Here is a 23,927-nt window from a genome sequence, read left to right as displayed (position 1 = left end):
GTACAACCAGACTAGAAATGTATTAAGAAGGGAGATCAGAGCAGCAGAAAGAAACTACTCTGAAAAGCTAAGGAATCAGTTCTCAACAAATGAGCCAGCAAATATGTAGAAAACTCTAAAAAAACATCACTGGTTACAGCAAACCTCCTCTCCGTGCTGAAGAAATTAACAACTGGCAGATGATCTGAATGTGTTTTACTGTAGGTTTGAGAAGAAACCACTGTCATTATCTCCACTATTCCCATCTTAGATACACTAACAACAGCCAAACCTCCTACAACTGACTCTATCCCCTTGGGTCTCCCACTTCTGATGATCTCAGAAAATGATGTGCAAGGTCTATTTCACATACAAAAGCCTGGAAAAGCACCAGGCCCAGACAAGATAACTCCTTCTTGCTTGAAAGTTTGTGCTGACCAATTGGCCCCCCGTCTTCATCCAAATCTTTAATAAATAACTAGAGATGTGCTATGTTCCTTCTTGCTTCAAATGGTCTTCTATCATCCCAGTGTCAAAGAAACCCTCCATCAAGGAACTGAATGACTACAGACCAATTGCTCTGACATCCGTAGTTATGAAAACCTTTGAAACACTAGTGCTGGCCCACCTGAAAACCATTACACATCTGCTGTTAGACCCCTTGCAATTTGCCTACCGAGCAAATAGATTGGCAGATGATGCTGTTAATATGGCTCTGCACTAAATCCTACAACATCTTGAATCTCCAAAGACCTATTCAAGGGTCTTTTTGTAAACTTCAGCTCGGCATTCAATACCATCATTCCAGATATTCCTCTCACTAAACTAAATCAGTTGGCTGTGCCTGACCACACCTGTAAGTGGATCATAAGCTTTCTAACAGACAGGAAGCAAGAAGTGAAGCTAGGCAAAATCACATCAGATACCTGTTCAATTAGCACAGCTCCCCCCCCAGGGCTGTGTGTTCTCTCCACTTCTCTCTATATACCAATGACTGCATCTCAAAAGATTCCTCTGTTAAAGTACTGAAGTTTGCAGATTATACAACAGTGATTGGTCTCGTTCGAGACAATGACGAATCTGCATACAGACAGGAGGTTGAACAACTAGCCTTGTGGTGCGGCCAGAACAATCTTGAACTGAACACACTCAAAACGGTAGAAATGATAGATTTTAGGAGAAGCCCTACTATTTTACCACCTCTTACAATACTAGACAACATAGTATCAACAGTAGAGACCTTCAAGTTTCTAGGTTCTATAATATCTCAAGATTTAAAATGGACACCTAACATCAAAAGTGTCATCAAAAAAGCACAACAAAGAATGTTCTTCCTGTGGCAACTCGTAAAGCTCAGACTACCCAAGGAGCTGCTGATACAGTTCTACAAAGGAATGATTGAATCTGTCATTTGCACTTCTATAACTGTCTGGTTTGGAATTGCAACCAAACAAGACAGACATAGACTTCAGCAAATAGTTAGAACTGCAGAAAAAACAATTGTACCAGCTTGCCTTCCATTGAGGACCTGTATACTGCATCCCCCCAAAATAAGACCTAATGCCTCTTTTGGGGGCAAAAATAACATAAGACCGGGTCTTACTTTCGGGGAAACATGATAGTTGGAGAACTACTCAAATTCACTATTACTTGCATGGACATTGAAAGCTATGCACCGGAGAAAAATTCCTCGTGTGTCTAACCACGCTTGGCCAATAAAGAATTCTATATTCTATATTTATCTATTAAAAACATACATCTTAAATTCATTTTTCTATTTCATGCAAAGAGTGTATACAGGCTTTTCCATTTGCAATAAACTTAGTTAATGCCTTTTCTATGGTGAAAGATGTTAATTTGGTAATTAAAAAATGTAGCAAATTTTATCTTCTTTATCATCAATTTCTCCATTGTGGATAATGCCAAGTCTTTCCACCTTTGTGGCACCTAAAAGAATTAATGCAGCTTGTTTTTCATTGTGCTATCCCAAATATTCTAGAAACTCCCGCACAGTTCTGATACAGGCTTTAACTGTCTTTTAGCTAAAAAAAAAATATATTAATCTTCATGAATAAATTCTTGCAAGATTATTTTCAGTGTATCAGCTAGAATTATTGTGAATAACTTATAATAATTCAATAATCATAATGGATTTATATTTTTTTGTAAAGTTAAATCTTATCCTTTTTAGGCATTAGTGCTATATTATCTCATTTACAAATTTCTAGCATCTTTCCTCCCTGTAAAATAGAATTTATTGTATTTTGATGACAACTTGCCGCTGCCATTTCACCCTAGCCCAGGGGTCCTCAACCTTGGCAACTTTAAGACTTGTGGACTTCAACTTCGGAATTCTGGGAGTTGAAGTCCACAAGTCTTAAAGTTGCCAAGGTTGGAGACCCTTGGCCTAGCTAATTCATTGCGAGCCTGGGCCTTCCTTTCTGGTTCCCAAAGCCGGCCTGGCTTAACCCTTTTGGAGAGGTTCTTAAAGTTCATCCTCAAAATATTTATAATAAAAACCTGATAATCCATCTGGTACTTTTCCTGGTTTGATTTTCTGAAAATTCCCTTATTATAGGTCCATTCATAACCTCTGTTTGCCTGTAATCCTTGGTAGTTTTTGTATTTTTAAATATTTATTTTCTCCAAAGAAACGTCATTTCCTTTATACAAGTTGTAATGTTACTGATAAAATATTTTTTATATAGCCGCATTATCCATTAATGTCTTTCTCTTGAAGTTTCAATATCATTTTCCTTTTCTCAATTTATACACTAACCATTTTCCTGGTTTGTTTGCAAATTCAATTTTTTTTGCGTTGCTTGGTTTTTTTATTTCCATTTTTCTTACTGTTAACATGGAAAGCTGTTGCTGTAAAAGTTTAATTTAATGACAAATACTTACCCTCTCTGATGATTTCTTTAGTTTTTCTTTTTATCTCATCCAAAATAGCCTGTTTTCACATGTCCTTTCTTTTTAAGTTTAATATTATGTTGTATGAAATAATCTCTAATAACGTCTTTACTTGCATCCAAAACCCATTTTGAAATCAGTGCCTTTATGTTGCTTTTAAAAAGTACTATTTTTCTTAATAGTCCTCCACTATTGCTTCTCTATGTAACAATGTTTCATTTAATCTCCATTAAAACAAGTAAATTTCTTTTCATAAACTAAATTTAGCGGGTTATAATCGGAAAAGGACTTTGGTAAAAATCTCCACTGGCTGCATTTCTAAGACATAGATTATTTGAAACACATCCTTTTGGTACTAAGGTTATATTGCACGTGGAAGTAATGAGCAGTTTACTCAATTTGGTGAATTGAGTAATGTGTGAAACTTTATGCAATGTTTCATATTAATTGGATTCAGACATCATTTCTGAATTACCTTAGCAATTTGATGATATTGAAAACCCCAGCGATTTAAGTGCTTCATAAATTATTTGAATCTTTGCATGTTGTGCAAGCAAAGGAACCAAGTGTCAAGTGATATATATTAACTGTCTTTCCACATCAGAGGGCAACTTTTCTTACCTCAGAGCAGTGGCCCCCAACCTTTTGGGCACCTGGGACCGGTTCCGTGGAGAGAGGTTTTTCCACGGACCGGAGGGAGTGTGGTTTCGCATGCTGCCTGAATCCTACGGATGGGACTTCGGACTTCGGTTTTCTGGCATGCCGCGGCCCAGTGCCAGTTCACGGACTAGGGGTTGGGGACCCTTGCTTAAAAGAATAGTGCATTTTTAAAAAGAGGTCTGAGAATTTTGGGATTGAACAGATTTTTTTCTAACCAAAACCCATCTGAGCAAAGAGCTAATCATGGTAGTAGTGGTTTTAAAATCCGTGTGACTGTTGACTTGGAATTTTATAAACCTTGACTAATATGTACTTTAATTAATTAATCAATCAATCAATCAATCAATCAATTAATTAATTAATTAAAGTATAATAATTAATTAATTAATAGTTTATTTAATAGTTATACCTCATTTTTCATTCAGGAGTTCAGTGTAGAATATATAGCACTTCCTCTTTTTTATTATTTCTCAGCAATAGCCCTATGAGGTAAGCTATAACTTGAAGACAGAGGCATCTGTTTTTCTTATGTATATTAATAACTATGATAGCATTTTCCAAACTCGTGCCTTTACACAATTAGAATGAAACATTGCTGAGGGAAAAACAAGCAGACTATTTTTTTTAAAAAAAGCAAATTTCTCACCCAAATGTAAAAGTTTGGAAGAAGAAGCAATTTAAAGAAAAAGAATACAGAATTAAGGGTCTTTATTTAGATGTCTTCAGAATACCATTATATTACATAATAATAGAGGAAGGTGTCCTGTATTAGGTAAACTATTGATCTATTGAATCTGATAATGTCAGAGTGTGTAAGATACCACTTCTTTTGAATTTTAGGTAGGAATTCCAGACTTTCCAGAAGATCTTAGCTGGCGATTATCTAAATATGAGTAAATATTCCTTCTTGATGTGATTTGCACAAGTAAAGACTTGTGGGAAATCCTTTGTTCTGAATGTGTCTGTCTTTGGTATCCAGGGTTTTTAAAATTTATTAAATCAATGTTTTTCATTTGCTGTTATAGCTTTGATAGTCTACTGTAATAATTAATTAAAACAAGTTTCAAATGGATTTTCCTCTTGTGATATACGCTATCTGATGGCCCTTCAAATAGTTTTACAGTTTATAATATTAAAAGCTGCCTTTTCAACTTTGCAGCATCCATAACAATTTTTGTTTGCATGATGTAATGTTATTCTGATAATTGTTGCTGAATTCCTGAATTAATCCTTCTAAAATGTTTAAAACCAGTTTTTTCAGTTATAACATCAGTATTAATTTTGCCACTGGAATAACTATTACAGTAGATGTGGCGTTTGAACCAAATCCAAGGGTGAATTTTCTCATCATACTAAATAACATATATAGGTTTTTGGTATGATTTCATATATTATATGAAGTCAGTCAGTTGGGGCTTATTTTTAAACTATGATTTCTTGGACAAAATATAACCTGATTTACACATAACACTAAATCATAATGTTTGTTTTTTGCATATCATGCTAGGTAAAACACAGTACATTGGATTTGGCTTTTGTTTCAGACAGTTGAAAGGTGATTTGATGGTCAGGGACATTAATATCTGTCTCTTGTCATGGTCCTTCAAGATCCATAATCCATAATCTAGTGTCCTTCAGTTCCATTGGAAAGAATTTTTTAAAGTCCTGGCTTCCATACCCACCAGTTGAGAATTTTGGAAGTTCAAATTTGGAAAACACAGAGCTCCAGAAGGATGCTTAGGTCCGAGAAATAATAGTTTTTTATACAGTGCAATAGAGCATTTGCTTCAGTCTAGGCAAGAGTTAACACCTCTACAGCTTTACCCTCCAGGGGCTCACAGCCTCTCTAAAGAGCAGATGTGGGCCTCTTGTTTGCTTTGTGGCAACAGGTGTGCTTGGCTGAATACAGCAGAAGTCTCATGCTGTCTCTTCAATTATATCTCTTCCCCTGGGCTGCCAGCAATTTCTGAAAATCAGCATTCTCCCCCGTTATGTACATTTTTAGCCCTTTATTTTTTACAGTGAAGATTCTGAACCTGATCAAGCTTTACAATTTAAAAATATGTATTTTTCTGAATACGGTTACCATCACTGATCTAGTTCAAGCAACATTTCTGGTTTATTTTACAAACCACAATTGATGGGGTATACATAACATATTAAGCCACAAGCAATGACTTAACAAATGGTTGGATTCACACATGGTTGGGGTCACTCGTAATGTTCAGCCAAATTCAGAGAAATTATATTAAAGTCTAGCGTAGCTTATGAAATGGTTCATTAGAGCATGTGTATGTAGAAACTGTACTTTCCTTCAAAGATGCCATAATGGCATCCATGACAATCCCTTAGGCCTGGCCATATTAAATTGCATGCCTATTTTAGGCCTGAACTTCTCTTTCCATTTATTAATTCTTCTGATTGCATAGCTTATGGAGATTTTAAGTGGTCTTACCCAAATCTTTGTAATTTAGTTTTTTATGAAGGGAAAACATGATGCTTCCCAGCATAATAATCGAGCCTAAATTAGTGGCATTAAGTGCATGAGCTGTTATGGGAAACGTATGCTAGAAGGGATGCTTTCCCTTCTTTCTGCCCTTTGTAGTTTATATGGAGAATCCAGTGTCTTTTGCCCCTGGAAAATCTGATTAGAAAACCAAAAGAAGTGGCTGCAGATTTTCATCTAGCTTTTGTAGAAAGAAGCACTCTGCAGATCCAGCTTTTGTAGAAATTTGATAAAATCACATGACTTGAAATGTTTTGCATGCCTTTGCTTAAACATTACAGAAGTGGGAAAATCTGACTGTTTCACTATGATGTAGTATTACTGGGCCTCAGGAAACACATATACTCTCATCAATCTTTCAATTAATAAGAATGTTTTGAAAAGATTAGCTGCGGATTTATTAGACAGAATACTTAAAGATTAAATATTGATTTGAATATGTTTAAAAAGAATATAATTTTTTGGGGACATAAATGTATTTTAGCTTAAGAGAGACAAGTTTTTCAAGTAGTATATTATTTCCTTCTTTTTTTTCTTCTCTTTTTGTTTTTGTTTTAAGTTACGAGAAATGTAAAACTGTTGGGATGGCTTGTATGAGGAAAAAGACTTAAATATTTAAGTGTAATTAACTCTAAGAAAATCTTAACAGGTAGAAATGTTTTTGAACATTGGGGAAAATAAATTTAAATAAGAACTTTACTAACAGTATCTATGAGAAGGTGATTAAGATGATTAATTAGAAAAGAAGCTTCATATTGATGTGGTTGTTACTTGTAGAAATACTAGAAAAATGTTTATATTCAATTGTTATCTACTAAAATACTAATAAAAGAGAATATTATTGGAAAAAGAGAAAATGAAGGAAAGTTACTATGTAGAGTATGGAATTATAGAAACTAATTGTTATTGATTGATTGTAAATATAAACCCGGACAACACACTGTTTACCAAATATTGATAGTGATTATGTTAAAAAAAATAATAAAATATATTTTAAAAAATGGAGAAGGCAGGACTATGTATGTTAACTGAAAAAGAGGAAAAGTGGGATATAAGTCATGTATAATGGAATAAACCTAAACCTGAACTATTCTAGATTTAATCCAGAAGGATGCCAGTACCCAATACTTTGCATAAATTAAAGACTGTCCCAGTGCAACTTCACTATTCTGCCTGCAAACCTAACCACTTTTCTCCCAGTTGCTGTGAAAACTAAACTTCCAGCTGTGGGATTCTGCAGTTGGTGCATCCAGCAAAAATGTAAGTTATGTAGTAGCTAGACACAAGGAAATATTTTTGCTTAGACCTGCTCCTTAGACCTGTTCCTAAAGTATGACTCCTTCATTAACTGGAACTGAAATGATTGTACAGCTATCATTGTGTACAGTATTTGTTTTCAAGCTTCCCTTTCTCTTTCCTTTTCAGTTCTTCCTCCTGTGCTTGTTCCTAGACACAGTGAATACAACCCTCAGCACAGTCTCCTGGCTCAATTTCGCAACTTGGGACAAAACGAGCCTCATATGCCACATAATGCTACTTTTCCAGACTCTTTCCAGCAACCCAACAGTCATCCATTCCCCCATTCACCAAACAGTAGCTATCCAAATTCGCCTGGAAGCAGCAGTGGTACCTACCCTCATTCACCTGCCAGCTCTGACCCAGGAAGCCCTTTTCAGATGCCAGGTAAGCTTCCTCTGAGAAACCTCAGTAGCAGCTTCTTAGCATTGACAATGGTTTTGGGACAACACATTGACCAGCGGGAGGCAAAGAGGGGAAATACGAAGGATGATGTTCCAGTGGGTTTAGTGCATTTGTTAAGCCAATAAAATATTCCCAGAAATTTTGATAAAATGTGCTTTCTAGTAGCTGCATCATTTTTCTGCAGTGGAACTAAAGCATACTTAAGTGGATATATCCCTCATGTTCCAGAAGGAAAACTAGAAAGGATTTGGATATTCGTCCTAATAAGATAATTTTGGCCTTGGGGACTTCCGGTGGCAGGCGATTTCGCTGGTCGCAGCTGTTTGCTGCCTCCCGCCTGTTTTGCGTAAAAGCCGGTTTGACAGCCAGCATCAGCTGTCAAACGGCTTGATACCTTTCCCCTGGGCATAAGGGGATAGGTGAGCTGCCCGGGGTAGGAGTTGAGTTCCCGAGTCGTCCTATATGGACGATGTAGGCGNGATGTGATCAAGTGATGCAACAACAACAGGATTTATTACAAAGGCGAGGTTTACCACAGAAACAGGAGGATTTTTGCTTGAATGTTACAACTGCTTCTCAAGATTTGATTGAACAAGTGGATCCGGTGGTAGATGATGAAACTTATCTATACCCTGAAGAGGCTATATTAGAACCTTACATTGACTTTTCAAAAATGAACAAAATTGTGGAACAAGGAATAATAGAAGAGAGATTGAGTAACCCTGAACAGGCTTTTATATATCAAGATATACAATTTGAAGAGTCAGAGCAATTTAATTGTGAATCTATACTGGGACTAAATGTGGAAACTATTAGGCAAACTAAGTCTCATAATTATTTTTATACAATTTAACAGACACTGTAATATAAACTCCCAAATATTTTACCTTTTTTACTATTTCAAAACCTGTCAATTTAACTAAGTCATCTTTATCCTTCATAGACATGTTTTTCGATAGTATTTTAGTCTTTTTATTATTTACCTTAAAACCAGAAACGTTCCCATATTGAGCAATAATTTCTACCAAGTCAGTCATCGAGTCTATTGGCTGAGTTAATGTCAGCACCAGATCATCAGCAAAAGCTCTTAACCTATAGTCATTCTTATTCACTTTTATTCCTTTTATTATAGGTGATTCACGAATTTTAATTAATAAAATCTCCATTGTTAACACAAATAACAATGGAGATAACGGTCATCCTTGTCTTGTACCCTTTTCAATTTTAAATGCATCTGTTAAACCTCCATTAACTATGGTCTGTGCTGATTGTTGTTGATAAATAGACTTAAGAGCAAACAAAAATTTTTCCCCAAAATTCATTTTCTCTACAACTCGTAGTAGGAACCCCCCAATCTAATTGATCAAATGCTTTTTCAGCATCTAAAAATATGAAAGCCACAGGGATCTGGTTATTCTTATCCAAATACTCAATTAAGTTGACAATTTGTCTTACATTATATTTCATATATCTTCCAGTTATAAATCCAGATTGATCACTATGAATCAATTGCCTCAACACTTGCATTAATCTATTTGCCAATATTTTAGAAAATATTTTATAATCTGTATTCAATAAAGATATAGGTCTATAATTCTTGGGTTGATTTAAGTCCTGACCCTCTTTTGGAATCAGTGATATAAAAGCAGTTCTCCAAGATGGAGGTACTTCTGCACCCTGTAAAATACTGTTAAACAATTCCTTTAATGGTTCTAACATTTCATCAGATAACATCTTGTAATAAATTGCTGTTAATCCATCTGTGCCTGGGGCTTTACCAACTTTTAGCTGCTTAATTGCCCCTTTAATTTCATCAGAAGTTATTAAACAATTCATTTTTTCCCTCTGACAATTCAATAATCTAGGAAAATGTGAATGTTGTAGGTAATTCTCTATTTCTGAAGACTTTATATCTTCAGAAGCATATAATTTTGAGTAAAAATCCAAAAAACTTCTTTTAATTAATTTTTGTTGATATGTCATTTTTCCTTTATAATCTATTTTTTCTATAACTCTTGATTTCTGCTTCTTTCGTAGTTGGTAAGCCAACCATCTACCAGGTTTATTTGCATTACAAAATGTATTATATTTCATATAACGCAAATTAATTGCAGTCTGATCCACCATCAACATATTGAATTTCTCCCTGAGCAAAGCTATAGAAACTTTTAAATTATTGTCCAGTGGATTCAAAATAAAGGCCTTTTCTTTTAATTTAATTTCCTTTTCTAACTGATTATGTTTTTGCATTTGTTTACGCCTATAAACATTATTCATATGAATCAGGGCACCTCTCATATATGCTTTACTTGCATCCCAAACCATTGAGATCGAGGTGTCTTTATACATATTCAATAAAAAAAATTCTTTCATTTGATCTTTACATTTTTGCACATTTCCCTCATATCTAAATAAATTTTCATTTAATCTCCAAGTCCTTTTTACTCCCATCTCCAACCCATAATTCCATCCATACCAGACTATGATCTGATAATGTTCTAGGAAAAATCTTAATATTCTTCACCCTAGAAAAGAAATCATTTGTTATTAAAAAAAAATCAATTCTAGAATGAGATTGATGTCTGTCCGAGAAAAAAGTAAAGCCTCTTTCTTCTATGTTTCGTTCTCTCCAAATGTCTCTTAATTCCAGATCATCCTTCAAATCAAAAAAAGTTTTAGGCAATATAGAATAACTTGAAGCTTTAAAAGAACCTTTCTTATCTTTACTAGAGTCTAACACTCCATTCCAATCCCCCATCATAATAACTGATTTGTAATCCAATTGATTTATTTTTTGATGTATCAACTTATAAAACTGTTTCTGTTGTTGATTTGGACCATATAATCCAATAATAAGACATCTTCTGTCATTCAAAACTAGTTCAATAAACACATATCTACCATCCGNAGATGGATTGTTTAAGTTTAGAGTTTGGAGTTAGAGATATTAATATTTGTTTACTTGTATTTGAATATTAGCCTAGGTTTGGTTTGGGAAGTCCGGGGGGTGGGGGGATGGGATAAATCATTGTGTAATACCTGTGATGTATTTCTTTTTTCTTTTATGATAAAAACAATAAAATTTTATATTGAAAAAAAAAAAAGATAATTTTGGCCTTGCTTTGTTCAGGCCACCATCCTCTCTAGGCCAAGACAGACTTGTTTATTTTTTCTTTCTTACCTCAGTTTTCCTTAATATTATCGAGGCTTCATCAAGTCTCAGAATAACTATAAAATATATATAGCTTGCTTACATAAAGCATATAGATGGTTTTCCCTCATTCATGAGAGGATATAGGACAGTAGTGGCGAACCTATGGCACGGGTGCCAGAGGCGGCACTCAGAGCCCTCTCTGTGGGCACGCGCACCGTTGCCCCAGTCCTAGGCCTTCAGCTGGGTTTTATAAAACCTTTTCGCTTTAGGCCTCCGCTGCTGTGTACAAAAAAAAAAAAGTTCAATCAATCAGTCAATTTCAACTTCTCGCAAAGTTGGAATTGATTGAACTTTTTAGTCCCACCCAGTCTGCTGTTACCACTGCAGCCACACCCAGCCAATGGGCCACACCCAGCCAATGGGCTACACCCACCCGGCATCCGACAATGCATAAGTGGGTTTTGGGTTGCAGTTTGGGCACTTGGTCTCTAAAACGTTCGCCATCACTGATATAGGATGACGTAGTATGTTAGCAGTTACTGAATATCACCAAGCTATTTGTGCTTAATTAAAGTTGAGAATATGTCTCCCAAGATCGTGAGGCATTAATGTGTTCTAAGCCAACCAGCTGTTTGAAGGTAAATCATCAATAAGACGAATAAAGTTTACGTTTTTGGAAGGAATGTGATCATTCCTAAATAACATACATCTTTATAGTAAGTTTTAAATGATTGTTCAAGTCAGAATTTTTTTATGGAGTTACATTTTTATTCCCAGTTGAATTTATGAAAAAAAAACCCTACTTAGCTGCTTCCTCTATTCTGTGATTTAGCCATGGAATCTCCAGAAACTGGATTTGAGCAACTAGAAGAAGGCAGTAGTTACTAAATAATGCTATAATATATGCACTATAGCATGATCTTCATTATTTCAGAAAAAGATGTAATTTTATTTAGCCACCTTAATAGCAAAGGGTGTTCTTTTTAGAAAAGTTAGGTAAACTTTTTAAGATGGCAGAATGGCAACCTCCCAGTTCCCCCACTAAATAAATGCTTAGTTCCTATAAAATTTTTTCTACATTTTGGGTGTTGAAACCTAAGGATGAGTTCAGTTGACAATAGCATACCTTTGGATTAAGAGAATGTTATAAATAAACATCAGGACAATGTTAGCATAAAAATAATATAGAGATAATCACCTATGGCTGCAAATCAGTAATACTAAAAGTAAGTCTTACATTGATGCTTTGCCTCCATTGATTATTAAATTTTAATGCCATCATCAATAAGTTGTGCTTTAAATGTTTGTTGTTGTGCACTAGGATGTAGCACCTGTCTACTAATAAATATATTGGAAAAGATGACCTGTATGCAAATCGTCAGCACTTCTTTTTCACATATAGAGATTTGATCTGTTTGCTTCAGAACTTTCCCAAACCTAATTCCTTCAAGGAAAAGTAAACTTAAGTATAATTAATCAAAGAGTAATAATTTCTGTGTTAGCCATGTTAACAGAGATGAGTAAAAAATGGATGGTTTTCTTCTATTATTATAAGTACATTGTAGTTTGGCTTAGCACTGTCCATAAAATGGATAGGTACAAAGATTAAATAACAATATTTTGTTTTACCTTAGCTGATACTCCCCCTCCTGCTTATCTACCTCCAGAAGATCAGATGACCCAGGATGGTTCACAACCAATGGATACCAATATGATGGCACCTTCAATTCCTTCAGAAATAAACAGAGGAGGTGACACTTCATATTTCAATTATGAAAAATGTTTGTATATGTGTATGGCACTTTTACTTCCTGTTTTATATTTTCATTGTATTGTCTTAAGTTCCTGCTAAAGAAGAAGGCAGAATAAAAATGACATGCATCAACTCTAAGTGCTGCACTTAAAAACAGCAGTGGATATGATAAGATGCTTATGTTAAGACTTGTGAAAAATGGTACAGCAGACAAAGTTGCATTTAATTGAGCACTAGCATTCAATATATGTTCACACATTTTGCTATACTTGGAGATAGTTCAGTCACAATATGCCCTGTCAAGCTGTTGGGACCAGATATGCAACCACCTGGATAACTTGGCTGCTATTAAGCCTAGTAAGCAACTGAAAAGTTTTTGAAGGATAAGAGTAAGCAACAATTTCTTCATGTTATTCTGCTTTAAAGCAAGCTTTTAGTAGATAAATGTAAACACTTGAGTTTTTGCTGATCTGTTTATTGTAAGTAGCCCTTGTAGCTGAAAAAAGACAAATTTACCAGTGTTTTGCTTTAACTATGATTTTCTGCATATTTTTAATTTTTTATAAATTATAAAATACAAAATTTTTATAAAATATCTCAACCCTAAAATATTTTCATTCCCTAGGACTGTCCCCTTCCTCTATCCATGTAAACTAAGAGTTTTGATTGAGTTTTTAAGGGTTATGGTATGAGTTGCCACAAATTAGTTATGTGAGGGAAAGAGACAAGTGCACATACCCAATGATCCATTTGGCATCTAATTGAATTGACTTTGAACTTAAGAATATGATCACATTACAGGCAGTCCATGGGTTAATAACTAGTTCCATTCCCTAACTCTGCCTTAACCCAAATTTGTATTTTAAGTTGGAACGTATACAGGCAAACAGGCTATTACTAAAAATGGCAAATGGTATTGTCCTTCCTCCAGCAGATGAAATCACTGTAGCAGCGCAATGTTTTTAAGAACCAATGAAAATTGCTGAAAACAGGCTATAGCTTAACAATATTTGCCTTCAACAGTTCTGGAAATACTGTGCAGCTTCAGTGCTTTGTGAACTTGAGGAAGAGAATGTCATCCACCTTTGTTAGTAATAGTAAGCTTGTTTGTATCCTTAAGGATAAGCCCTAGTGGTTGTCCTTAAGTCAGACATTAATTTGGGGACTGGCAGTACATCGGCCACCAGGGTTGTGTTGTATTGAATTGGATGTCAGCTAAACCCCAATTACACCAGTTTCAGGCGAGTCTTATAAATTTGCTAGAATTGGTATTAGATTAAGCTTCAATTTCTTTCTTCCTGTTAATCTTGGATTATATTGTTTGGCAGGGAGCGAATGAGGTGAATGCAGAAAGAGTAAAGTTGACAACCTGATTCCTACTAGTAATATTAGTAATTAAAATACTGTAATTAGAGTATTCTTCCCTTCATTTTGTGAAGGGGAAACAGACTCTTTTTTCCATTCATATTATTTATTCCACACCTGTTTCCGCTAATTCAGTGAGCTCTTATCTCTGCCCCAGACCTCTACCTGATGTGCATGGTTACATCCTTTGTTTAATAGCCTTTCAAAAAGGTCTGCTGCAGTTCATGTTTATGAAGGGCACTAGCAATAAACGCAAACCCCAGTGCTCTCTGGCTACAGAGATTTGGAGGCCTGCTCCTTGTGAAGATTTGTTAGTCTTAAGAGATTTTACTTAACAAGCTGCATCCTGTCAATGAAGTTGGGTAATTCCTATTGTTGGCTCACGCTGGGAATGGAGAGACAAAACACACCTGCTCTGCATGACTTAAGGCAAATGTGAGGAAGTTCCTATGAAATCTGCCTCTGTGTGTGTGTGTGTGTGTGAGAGAGAGAGAGAGAGAGAGAGAGAGAGAGAGATGATTTCACTCTTCAGGAATGGCCAGCTGGCAGGATTTCTTCCTGAGTTTGAGAACTAGGGCAAAGCTGTGCAGCAGTAATAGTTACTGGCATCTTGCTGTGAAAAGTGCACTGAGTTACTAATAATTAAAGATTGCCTAACAGTGACTTGAAAGGATTAAAAATGCGGTGAATTGTTTGCATCAGCAGTTGGCCTATCCTTAACATGTTGTGCTACCCCAGCCATCTGTAGTTTATTCAATAAACCATTTTTAAATGAACCATGGCTTAGCACAATATTTGAACCCAGCTGTTCAATTTCATTTGTGAAAACCATATTGGGAACTCTTTTTTATCTTGAATCACATATTGGTAAATTCTTACCTATACCCAAAAAATTGTCTGGGTTTACATATTGTGCAAGCAGTTGTGATGTGTGAAATAAATATGGGGGGAGAAAGTGAAAACCCCAGATTGCTCATTAATGTCACTGAGTAATGATGAACAACTCCAATGTTTTTATTCTGAATCTACCTGATAGGATGGGTATGATCATAAAATGCAAGGAAGCCCATGTATGTTGCCTCAAGCAGCCTGGATAAAAATAACATTGTGTAAACAGACAGTATCATCTATATACATTTGAATTACTCTGAGTAAGATAATTATCAAAAAGGAAGGCAAGAGTTCCTGGAAGCAATCAGTTTCTTTAGCCAGTAAAAGCAAAAACATCTTTCTTAAATTTGTAGTTCAGTGAGTCAGGAAGAGGTTATTGTTGCTATTGATTACAAAGCAGCACTTTTCCCTCTTAACACTTTAATGAGATTGTAAATTAAAAATTTATTAAAAACAAATTGGCTGCATAAATCTTAAACACAACCTGAAAAATTAGTGCAGAATGAGTGGATTTATTCTTATATGAGTGTACCCAAAAATGGACCTTGAAATTCTATGTTCTCCTTTCAGTTTCATTACACTTTGTTAAGATGTTTGAGTATTTGTAGCAGCAGGTCCTGTAGCTGCATGAATATATTCTCTTGTTGAATAGGGGAGACAGGGTGTTTCTTTTCCCCTAGAGGCAGTTCTGGTTGCTGAGAGGAAGGAATGGTTATTGTTGACTAGAATTCTTCCTTAGTTTAAATTTGTAAAAAAGGAAAAGATTAATAAATGCATGTCTTAAATAAACATTCCAAAAATACATCTCCATTATATTTTGTTAAAAATAATTTACAAGGTTTATATATTGCACTAACCCATAACATGGGTTGGATTTGGAGTCTAAACAAAAGAAAAGAATATATGTAGCTCAGGAATGAACTAAGAAATCCTTGGTGCTCTCTGAGCTTGGTTGTTTGCTTCAGACATTTCATTATATGACCATTTCACATCAGTGCAAATGAGTGTGGGGTTTGCCTTGTTTAGATATAGCAGTGTTTGCCTTAGTTGGATAATGAAATATCTGCAAGCAAACAACCAAACTCAGGGATCACCAAAGACTACACAGGTTTGGGTTCTGTATACACTTAGCTCTTGTGGTTTATAAAACAATGTTTATAACTTACTGTATTGTATGAACAGTCATTAAAGGTTATTCAATAAACCAGGTTAAACCAAACCTAAGGAACTGTAATTATTATAGGAACTGTAATGAGATATAATTATGTGTTCACTTTGTTATAGTAGACTAAATTTGGTAGCATTCTAAAGACTTAATAAATTCTTAGGAAGAGAACTTAATTACTGTCTGTTCCATAAGAAATTACACCATAATGTATTTGTTGTCTTTAAGAACTATGCACCCTTTATTTTTGTAAGTCAACATGCAAAGCTGCTTAGAGGAACTGTTCTTTTTTAAAAAAAGAAATCTTCATATGGCTTGTTCAAATATCTGCTCCACCCCCTTTCCATTTCTCAGCTTTGAATGCTTTGACTGAATTACTAATATGGTTTAAATATATCATATAATGGGACACTGTGGGAGAATTTCTAATTAGAAACTATACCACCAGATTTTTTTCCCCATGATCTTAAGCCAAAGTCTACACAATGAATATAAATAAATTAAACTTTAAAGCTCAGGAACTCATTAATTCTAGCATTGCTTATTTCTGTTTTTCTTCTGTTGCAGATGTTCAGGCAGTTGCTTATGAAGAGCCAAAACACTGGTGCTCTATTGTCTATTACGAACTCAATAATCGTGTTGGAGAGGCATTTCATGCCTCTTCCACAAGTTTGTTGGTGGATGGCTTCACTGATCCCTCAAATAACAAGAACAGGTTTTGCCTGGGGCTCTTGTCAAATGTTAACCGGAATTCTACTATTGAGAATACTAGGCGGCATATTGGCAAAGGTATTATTGATTCTCATCATGTCAGTACATTGGAGATGCAAACTACATTTAACAGGTTTAGGCTTCATTGAGAAATAATGTATTCAACAACATTATTCATATGTTTATCTCTGCAAAATGCTGGCAATCTATAGGAATGGGATTACACCTCCCCCCCTAGTGTGATGGATATTTCTCCAGAAAAAAACTGATATTGTCCTGAGATAGTGAGAAATATACTCTAATGCAGATTAAAGAAAGCTGCTACAACATTTTATAGAAATAATCCATTTGAAATGAATCTGACTATGGCTGAAGTAAAGATGGCAAATCCTTATATATTGGAGGCTGAAATATCTATTGAATCTCTTGAATATAGACGTATTGATCTATTTTATGTAATAATAGATGAAGAATAAGGGGAAAGTGGTTGGACATGTCTCTTTGCAATCCACAATTGCAAATTGGAATTTTAAAGTTTTTTTTAAAAAAAGGCAAATAAGTTTCATTTGAATTGGCAAAATTATATCACTCCAGTAGCATGTTGCATCCTTACTTTTAAGAACTGTGATAGTGGTTTGGATTTGGGTTTTCTAGAATCTTTTTTTAATGATGAAGAGTTGGGATGAATCTATGGAAAAATATTTTTTGAGTAATTTTGATGAATGGCAAAGGCATTTATTGAAAAGGGAAAAGGGAAACATTAGCACACAGTTGTGATCAAAATACTTTACAGGTAAGAGATGTTTGTTCCCTACCCCCCCCCCCCATTGGCAGTTGGGAGAGAAAGGCTGACTACATAGAAGACAAAAAGAGTTTTCCCAGATGTGTGTAAGACAATTGCATCCCAGTTAGGCATCATAAAGAAGTTGTAGTTTTGACTAATTGCAAAGAGATTGACTATATTGATGAATGTGAATTCATGAATTCTTATATTTTGATAGTTTTAGGCTGCCAAAACAAATATCTAGAAGTATCCCTATTGTTCATTAATTGGGGAAATACTTAGGTGTAAGAGTATACCCAGATGACTAAAACCTTATTTTCTCTACGCAGCTGCTAAGTTGATTGAGTATATGCAATTCCTCAATTCTATTTTGTGCCACAAGTAGACGTTTCTACAATTTCAGAGAAAATCTAACAATCTTCTGTCTCTTTTCTAGGAGTTCATTTGTATTATGTTGGCGGAGAAGTCTATGCAGAGTGCCTTAGTGACAGTAGTATATTTGTGCAAAGTCGAAATTGCAATTACCATCATGGCTTTCATCCAACTACCGTCTGCAAAATTCCGAGTGGCTGCAGCTTAAAAATTTTCAACAATCAAGAATTCGCTCAACTTTTAGCTCAGTCAGTGAACCATGGTTTTGAAACTGTGTATGAACTCACTAAGATGTGCACTATTCGTATGAGTTTTGTAAAGGTAAGCAAGGTTTTCCATTTTTGTTCATGAACGAGTGACTTTTTGAGCCAGAGAAACAAAAAGAACAATGGCTTGAGTTGCTAGCACTTCACTGCCTGCTCTCCAAACAGTAAAATTTAAAAAGGCATTTATTTGCCTAAAAACTTAGAGCTGAACAGAATTTCTTGCACATGTGTGCATGTACACAGAAAGAGAGAAAGAGTTTCTTAAAACTTAACTGTGATCTGGATCTGCACTAAATGTGTTTGGGAAAGGAAGCATTGCTGGTTGTGGCAGCTGAAGTGTCCTGACAGCAGTCACTAATAGCCCTCCAAGCAGATGTACGAGACTTCTAAAGGATACAGCTGCTTTAATGCTTTGAAGAAAGATGTTTTGCTTATTCCAGTATCTCTTGGGAATGCTTTACATAATTATTAAACCTTATTTTGAGGTAGAATCTTAATCAGAATTTCAGATCAATTGAGTGTTGGAATCTTAGCCATCCAGTGGAAAGCCTGTGGAGTTGGAGAGTAATGCTCCTATTGAAGATACTACAAAATTTAGCAGTTTAATTTTGGAAGATAATATCCTATCAGAAATAGCTTATCCATTGATGCATAATTAAATGGATATTAAATAGGTACTTATTTATTTGTCAGGTTTATATCAAAATGATCAAAATTTGGATGCTTGGCAACTGGCATGTACTTATGACGGTTGCAGTGTCCTGGGCTCATGTGATCACCTTTTGTGATCTTCTCACATGCAAAGTCAATGAGGAAGCCACTTAACAACTGTCACTAACTTAATAACTGCAGTGATTCACTTAATAATTGTAGCAAGAAAGTAAGTAAAATGGGGCAAAATTCACTTAACAAGTGTTTTACTTAGCAACAGAAATTTTGGACTCAATTGTGGTCATAAACCAAGCACTACTTGTACATTGACGTATATTTTTCCCCAGAAAGTGGAAATGGAATTTTTACTGCAAATCTCATCAGTGATATGTACTGAGTTAATTGGAAAATGGCTTTCTGTCAAGCCATGCTTTAAATCCACTACTGATAGACACGCAAAGAGTATAATATGGGAATACACTTTAATTAATTAAAAAATAAAGATAATGCCTAATTATTAGTATTCCCTACTGTCTTTGTATAATAACAACTATTCTATTGCAACTCTATGGCACTATATTTTGGTGATTTTGTTATGGTTTTTCCTTAATTTAATATTTTATCTCATATATTGTATTGTCTACATACTATACTGTATATATGCTGATGCTTTATTAAAACTTATATTTGTGTTTGAATGTATAATGTGTTTTATTAGTGTTGGGTATCAATGATTGTATGACCTCTGTAGATACCATATGCTAAACAAATAAAAATTGCCTTTGTATTATCAAGATGCTAATAGGACTAAGATGCTGGTATGTATATTAGGGACACATCTGCTAACATTAAAACTTTTCTATTTCCTAGGGTTGGGGAGCTGAATATCACCGGCAAGATGTCACAAGCACACCATGTTGGATTGAAATTCATTTGCATGGTCCTCTTCAATGGCTGGATAAAGTTCTTACACAGATGGGCTCTCCTCATAACCCAATCTCTTCTGTTTCTTAAAATAATTCTGAATTTCAGAATCTAGTGAGCCTTGCATGTACTTGAAGGATGTATGAGTCAGACACATGTGCAAAACTGGCAGCAGCCTTTATTATACTTGATATCTGTGACCAATTGTTAGATCAGGAAGAAAGGTCCTATTAAATTACTAAGTTATTTTAAAAAATTCAGTTTTCACAATAGTAATCTCTTTCCAATCTTTAGGCGGGGGATTGTAAAAGCTAGGGATGGCCAACTTAATGTCAATTGAATACTGTTCTCAAGCAGTTTTATTTAACTCACTAAGCTGTTTCACCTGGACTATCGTCAATTCATCCCCTCTTTTGCCGAGATTGCCCTACCCCTCACAGAACTACCGTCCAACTATGGACAGCTCCAGAGTTTTCTGGGTTTTGCCAGCTTTTATCGTCAATTCATCCCCTCTTTTGCCGAGATTGCCCTACCCCTCACAGAACTACCGTACTCAAAACAGGTGAAACAGCTTAGGACATCAGCTGTGCTGATGTGGCTGTAACATTAATAAATGCTTTTAGGAGAAAACATGCCTGAAAGTCCTTTTAAGTGTTTCGTTACTCAGACACATGACAACATCACCATATGTGACTCATTCATTGTACTTTGTCCTGAAATGAATACCCAACATTGACAGTTATACTCAAAGGAAAGTTTGCATTGGTATTTGAAAGTCTCCGTAATAGTAGCTATCTTGGGGAAAAAAGGCTTCTGTGTAATCTTCTGAAACTGTGTATTGACCATACTGCTGCAAGAATTTTTACATATGCTCTCTCCTAAATGTATGTACAGTATAATTTGAATTTAGAGATGGACAAGAAATTAGATAGATGCGGGAAGTGGGTGGGAAGTGAAGCTGAGAAGGACAGGTAGAATTATACTGTAAACATAGCTTGTTAAAACAAGACCAAGTCTTTTTGTGTGCATTTCACTTTTAATAGTGGCTTCATCTTAATATTAACCAATATTTCTGCCATCTGCAGCTTCATAGAGAAAGGGTGGGTCAATGCTTTTGTCGTGTACTGCACGGTCTGTAGATTTCAAGACAAAACTGTACAGTCGTTAAAAAATTGAGCGGTTTTATGCAGTTCACATAACAGAAGCAATTTTTTCATTTTGTAAAACGTTTGTGTTTTACCAACTTAGCAGATATTAGCTTATGTTGGGAGGACTTAACCTATTCAAGTGTTTCAAACTAAAAGGTTATTTTTTTTACTATTTTAATTGTTTTCTTTCTGCTAATGTTTTTATATTCATTCAAGCTGTAGTACGTTTTCAGTATTTTTTTTAAATTCCAAAACTTAGGGGGGGGTTCATCCTTATTGAAGTTCAAATAAACATTGCTTACTTTGATTAAAACAATCTCTTCTGCAACTTTGTTTATAATCAATGTGAAAAAGCCTATCAGTTTTGAGATAAATGAATGTGGGTACATGGAGAGTTGTTAATGTTTGTTCAGGATTTCAAAATCATCACCATGCAAGAATGGATACTCAAAGTTCCCTTTATGAATCCTTAACATTTGAATAATTTGTCCAGTTTCATATTGTGAACTTAATGGAAAATAGCCATTTACAGTTTTGCCCAAGCTTATGTTACGTTATATTCACCATAGTTATCAGAGTATCACAGATAACCACATATGAGCTTAGGTATTATGGTCTGATGTTCACTGCCCTAAAAAAATAAGGAATGCTTAGTTTATACAACATGTTAAGTATGGTTCTGGCTAAATATCTACATCTGGTCATTTTATTTATAAATTGGTTTTGGGGGTAATATGTTGTATAAACTCATTTTTGTTTTATTTAGTAAAGGGCATAGCGTGCAAATCATTGTAATCGGAGACAAGGTATTGTAGCTAGATTCAAAACTGTAAAGCAGGGCTGTCAAACTGCCAGCCCGTTGGCCAGATGCATCATAGCGAAACTGTGCCCACCTCATTGCTGGCAATGGGAGAAAAAAGTCACGATATGCGAGTTTGACACCCCTGCTGTAAAGAGAAGCATTAAAAAGTTCAAATCTACTTTGAATCAAACTCAAATTCTGGTGACTTCCAACAATTCTCTTAAAGTCTCTTTCTATTGCTTTAGTAGCTTTAAAAAAATCCTTTCCAGTTTAGTCTATGGTATTACCTCAGAGACTCCTGTCCAAATGCTTATCAGGCCTTAGAATCCAGTTCTGGACAAGATCAGTCAACAGCTGTGATGAAGAAAAGCATATCTACACAAACATTTTAAAGTTGCATTTTGAAGGATACTACAATATTTTCAGAGCCATGGACACAATTTTATTTCAAAACCATTTTTCTAGATGCTGGTCAGGTACATTTCAATATTTTACTTGAAGATTCAAGGACCTGGTGTCCTTAGACTAAAAGGCATATTTTACTCACACTTTAAAGATTGTTAAAAGTTTCCATTCTTTATACAAGAATTTCAAAAAGAGCTGTTAGCCAGGAATAGTTTAATTACAATTTGTGTTTGTTCTTTTGGCTTTGAATAGAGATAAGGCCTTCCTATCCCATTACAGGTGTTAATTTGCCTAACACATTAACACAATCTTATTATCAGTTCTTGTGTTTATGAATTGTCATTGCCTATTCTTCATATGTTAAACTTTAAGTGTCTGTAACTGCTGCTTACAAGTCTTTTGTATTTTTAATTCCATTGTTCACATTCTACCACCCATTGGCTCCAAACACATTGGTGATTGTCATTTAAGATTAACTGTTCATGCCTATGAAATGGTTCTTAGACTTCAAGAGATTGCAATTTCAATTATATTAGCAGCTGACCCATTCTATTAAGAATGACTTCCTTTTGTCCACTGGGCTTCTTTTAATCAATTGCCAAATTGAATTATAACCTTCCAGAAGCAATCTTTCCATAGAATATTTTTCTGGTCAGGTATAACAGGGTCTGTCTTTTATTGTTGGGAGGAAGAGTGGATGGAAGAAAGGAAGAGAGACCTTTGATTCTGACAACCTAAATGATATACAGGTAGTCCTTGACTTACCACAGTTTATTTAATGATCATTTGAAGTTAAAACAGCACTGAAAAAAGTGACCTATGACCATTTTTAACACTTATGACCATTGCAGCATCCACATGCTCATGTGGTTTACACTTGGATGCTTGACAACTGGTTCATACTTATGACGGCTATAGTGTACTGAGGTCATGTGATCCCCTTTTGTGATCTTCTGACAAGCAAAGTCAATTGGAAAGCCAGATTCAATAAAAACAGTATTACTAATTTAACAACTGCAGTGATTCATTTAACAAATGTGGCAAGAAAAGTTGTAAAATAGGGCAAAACTCACTTAACAAATTTTTCATACTTAGCAACATAAATGTTGGGCTCAATTGTGTGGTTGTAAATGGAGGACTACCTGTATTCCCTTGAACATTAGCCAAAAATGATTACCATGAGTTACATGCCTAATTACAAGGAATAAATTTATCATAATATTATCTATGCCTCCTTACAGCAGTATACTCTCCACCTGCTTATGCTTATTTTTCCAATCAGCTGGGCAGACTTCCCGACAAAGAACTGAGCTCTGGGCTCCATCTCTTTCGTTGTCTAAAATACTTATGAACCTCAGATGCATTATTGGAAAAATAATGGTAGAAGCAAACAATTGGCTTTGCAGTGTGCCAGGTTGAAATGTTTATAATTAAAACATTCTTTTTAATGTAGAAGATCAGATGGGGTTAGAAAGTTTCGGGGGGAGAAAGGAGCTGTTTGTGGGCATACATTGCGATGTTGTGTAACCTTATCCTGTTAAAATTATGCCTCCTGGGTTCAGGATACTATAGAAACAACTGCAGGTATTTCTATACATTTATACTTCATAGATTCACAGCAAATAAGCCAAGAGCCTCCATAAATTTGGGATGTACCATGCTGGACAAGCTGTAACTAGGTAATTTAAATCTACTGGTTAGCAATAATATGTTGAAAATTTTTGTGTAGGAAGTACAAAGAAACAAAATGCTTTGTATGTACATGGCAAAGCAACAA

The 23,927-nt window shown here is 35.1% G+C and overlaps 1 protein-coding gene across 1 annotated transcript in view; it reads left to right on the top strand.

Annotated features, from left to right (window-relative positions):
- The window catches only part of SMAD1 (SMAD family member 1), a 40,426-nt gene extending 20,131 nt beyond the window's left edge, over positions 1–20,295 (top strand). Inside the window, exons 3-7 of the mRNA XM_015814510.1 lie at positions 7,484–7,741; positions 12,548–12,664; positions 16,655–16,876; positions 18,019–18,275; positions 19,742–20,295. Coding sequence (XP_015669996.1) covers positions 7,484–7,741; positions 12,548–12,664; positions 16,655–16,876; positions 18,019–18,275; positions 19,742–19,885 — 998 coding nt within the window. The 3' untranslated portion in view covers positions 19,886–20,295. The remainder of the gene's footprint in view (positions 1–7,483; positions 7,742–12,547; positions 12,665–16,654; positions 16,877–18,018; positions 18,276–19,741) is intronic.
- The last annotated feature ends 3,632 nt before the right edge of the window (positions 20,296–23,927 follow it).

This window comes from Protobothrops mucrosquamatus, unplaced genomic scaffold (genome assembly GCF_001527695.2).
Source record: "Protobothrops mucrosquamatus isolate PMUCROS unplaced genomic scaffold, P.Mucros_1.0 scaffold259, whole genome shotgun sequence".
In the NCBI taxonomy this organism is placed as follows: Eukaryota; Metazoa; Chordata; class Lepidosauria; order Squamata; family Viperidae; genus Protobothrops; species Protobothrops mucrosquamatus.
The sequence above is the reverse complement of the archived record's forward strand: the minus strand, read 5'-3'. Positions and strand labels throughout refer to the sequence as shown.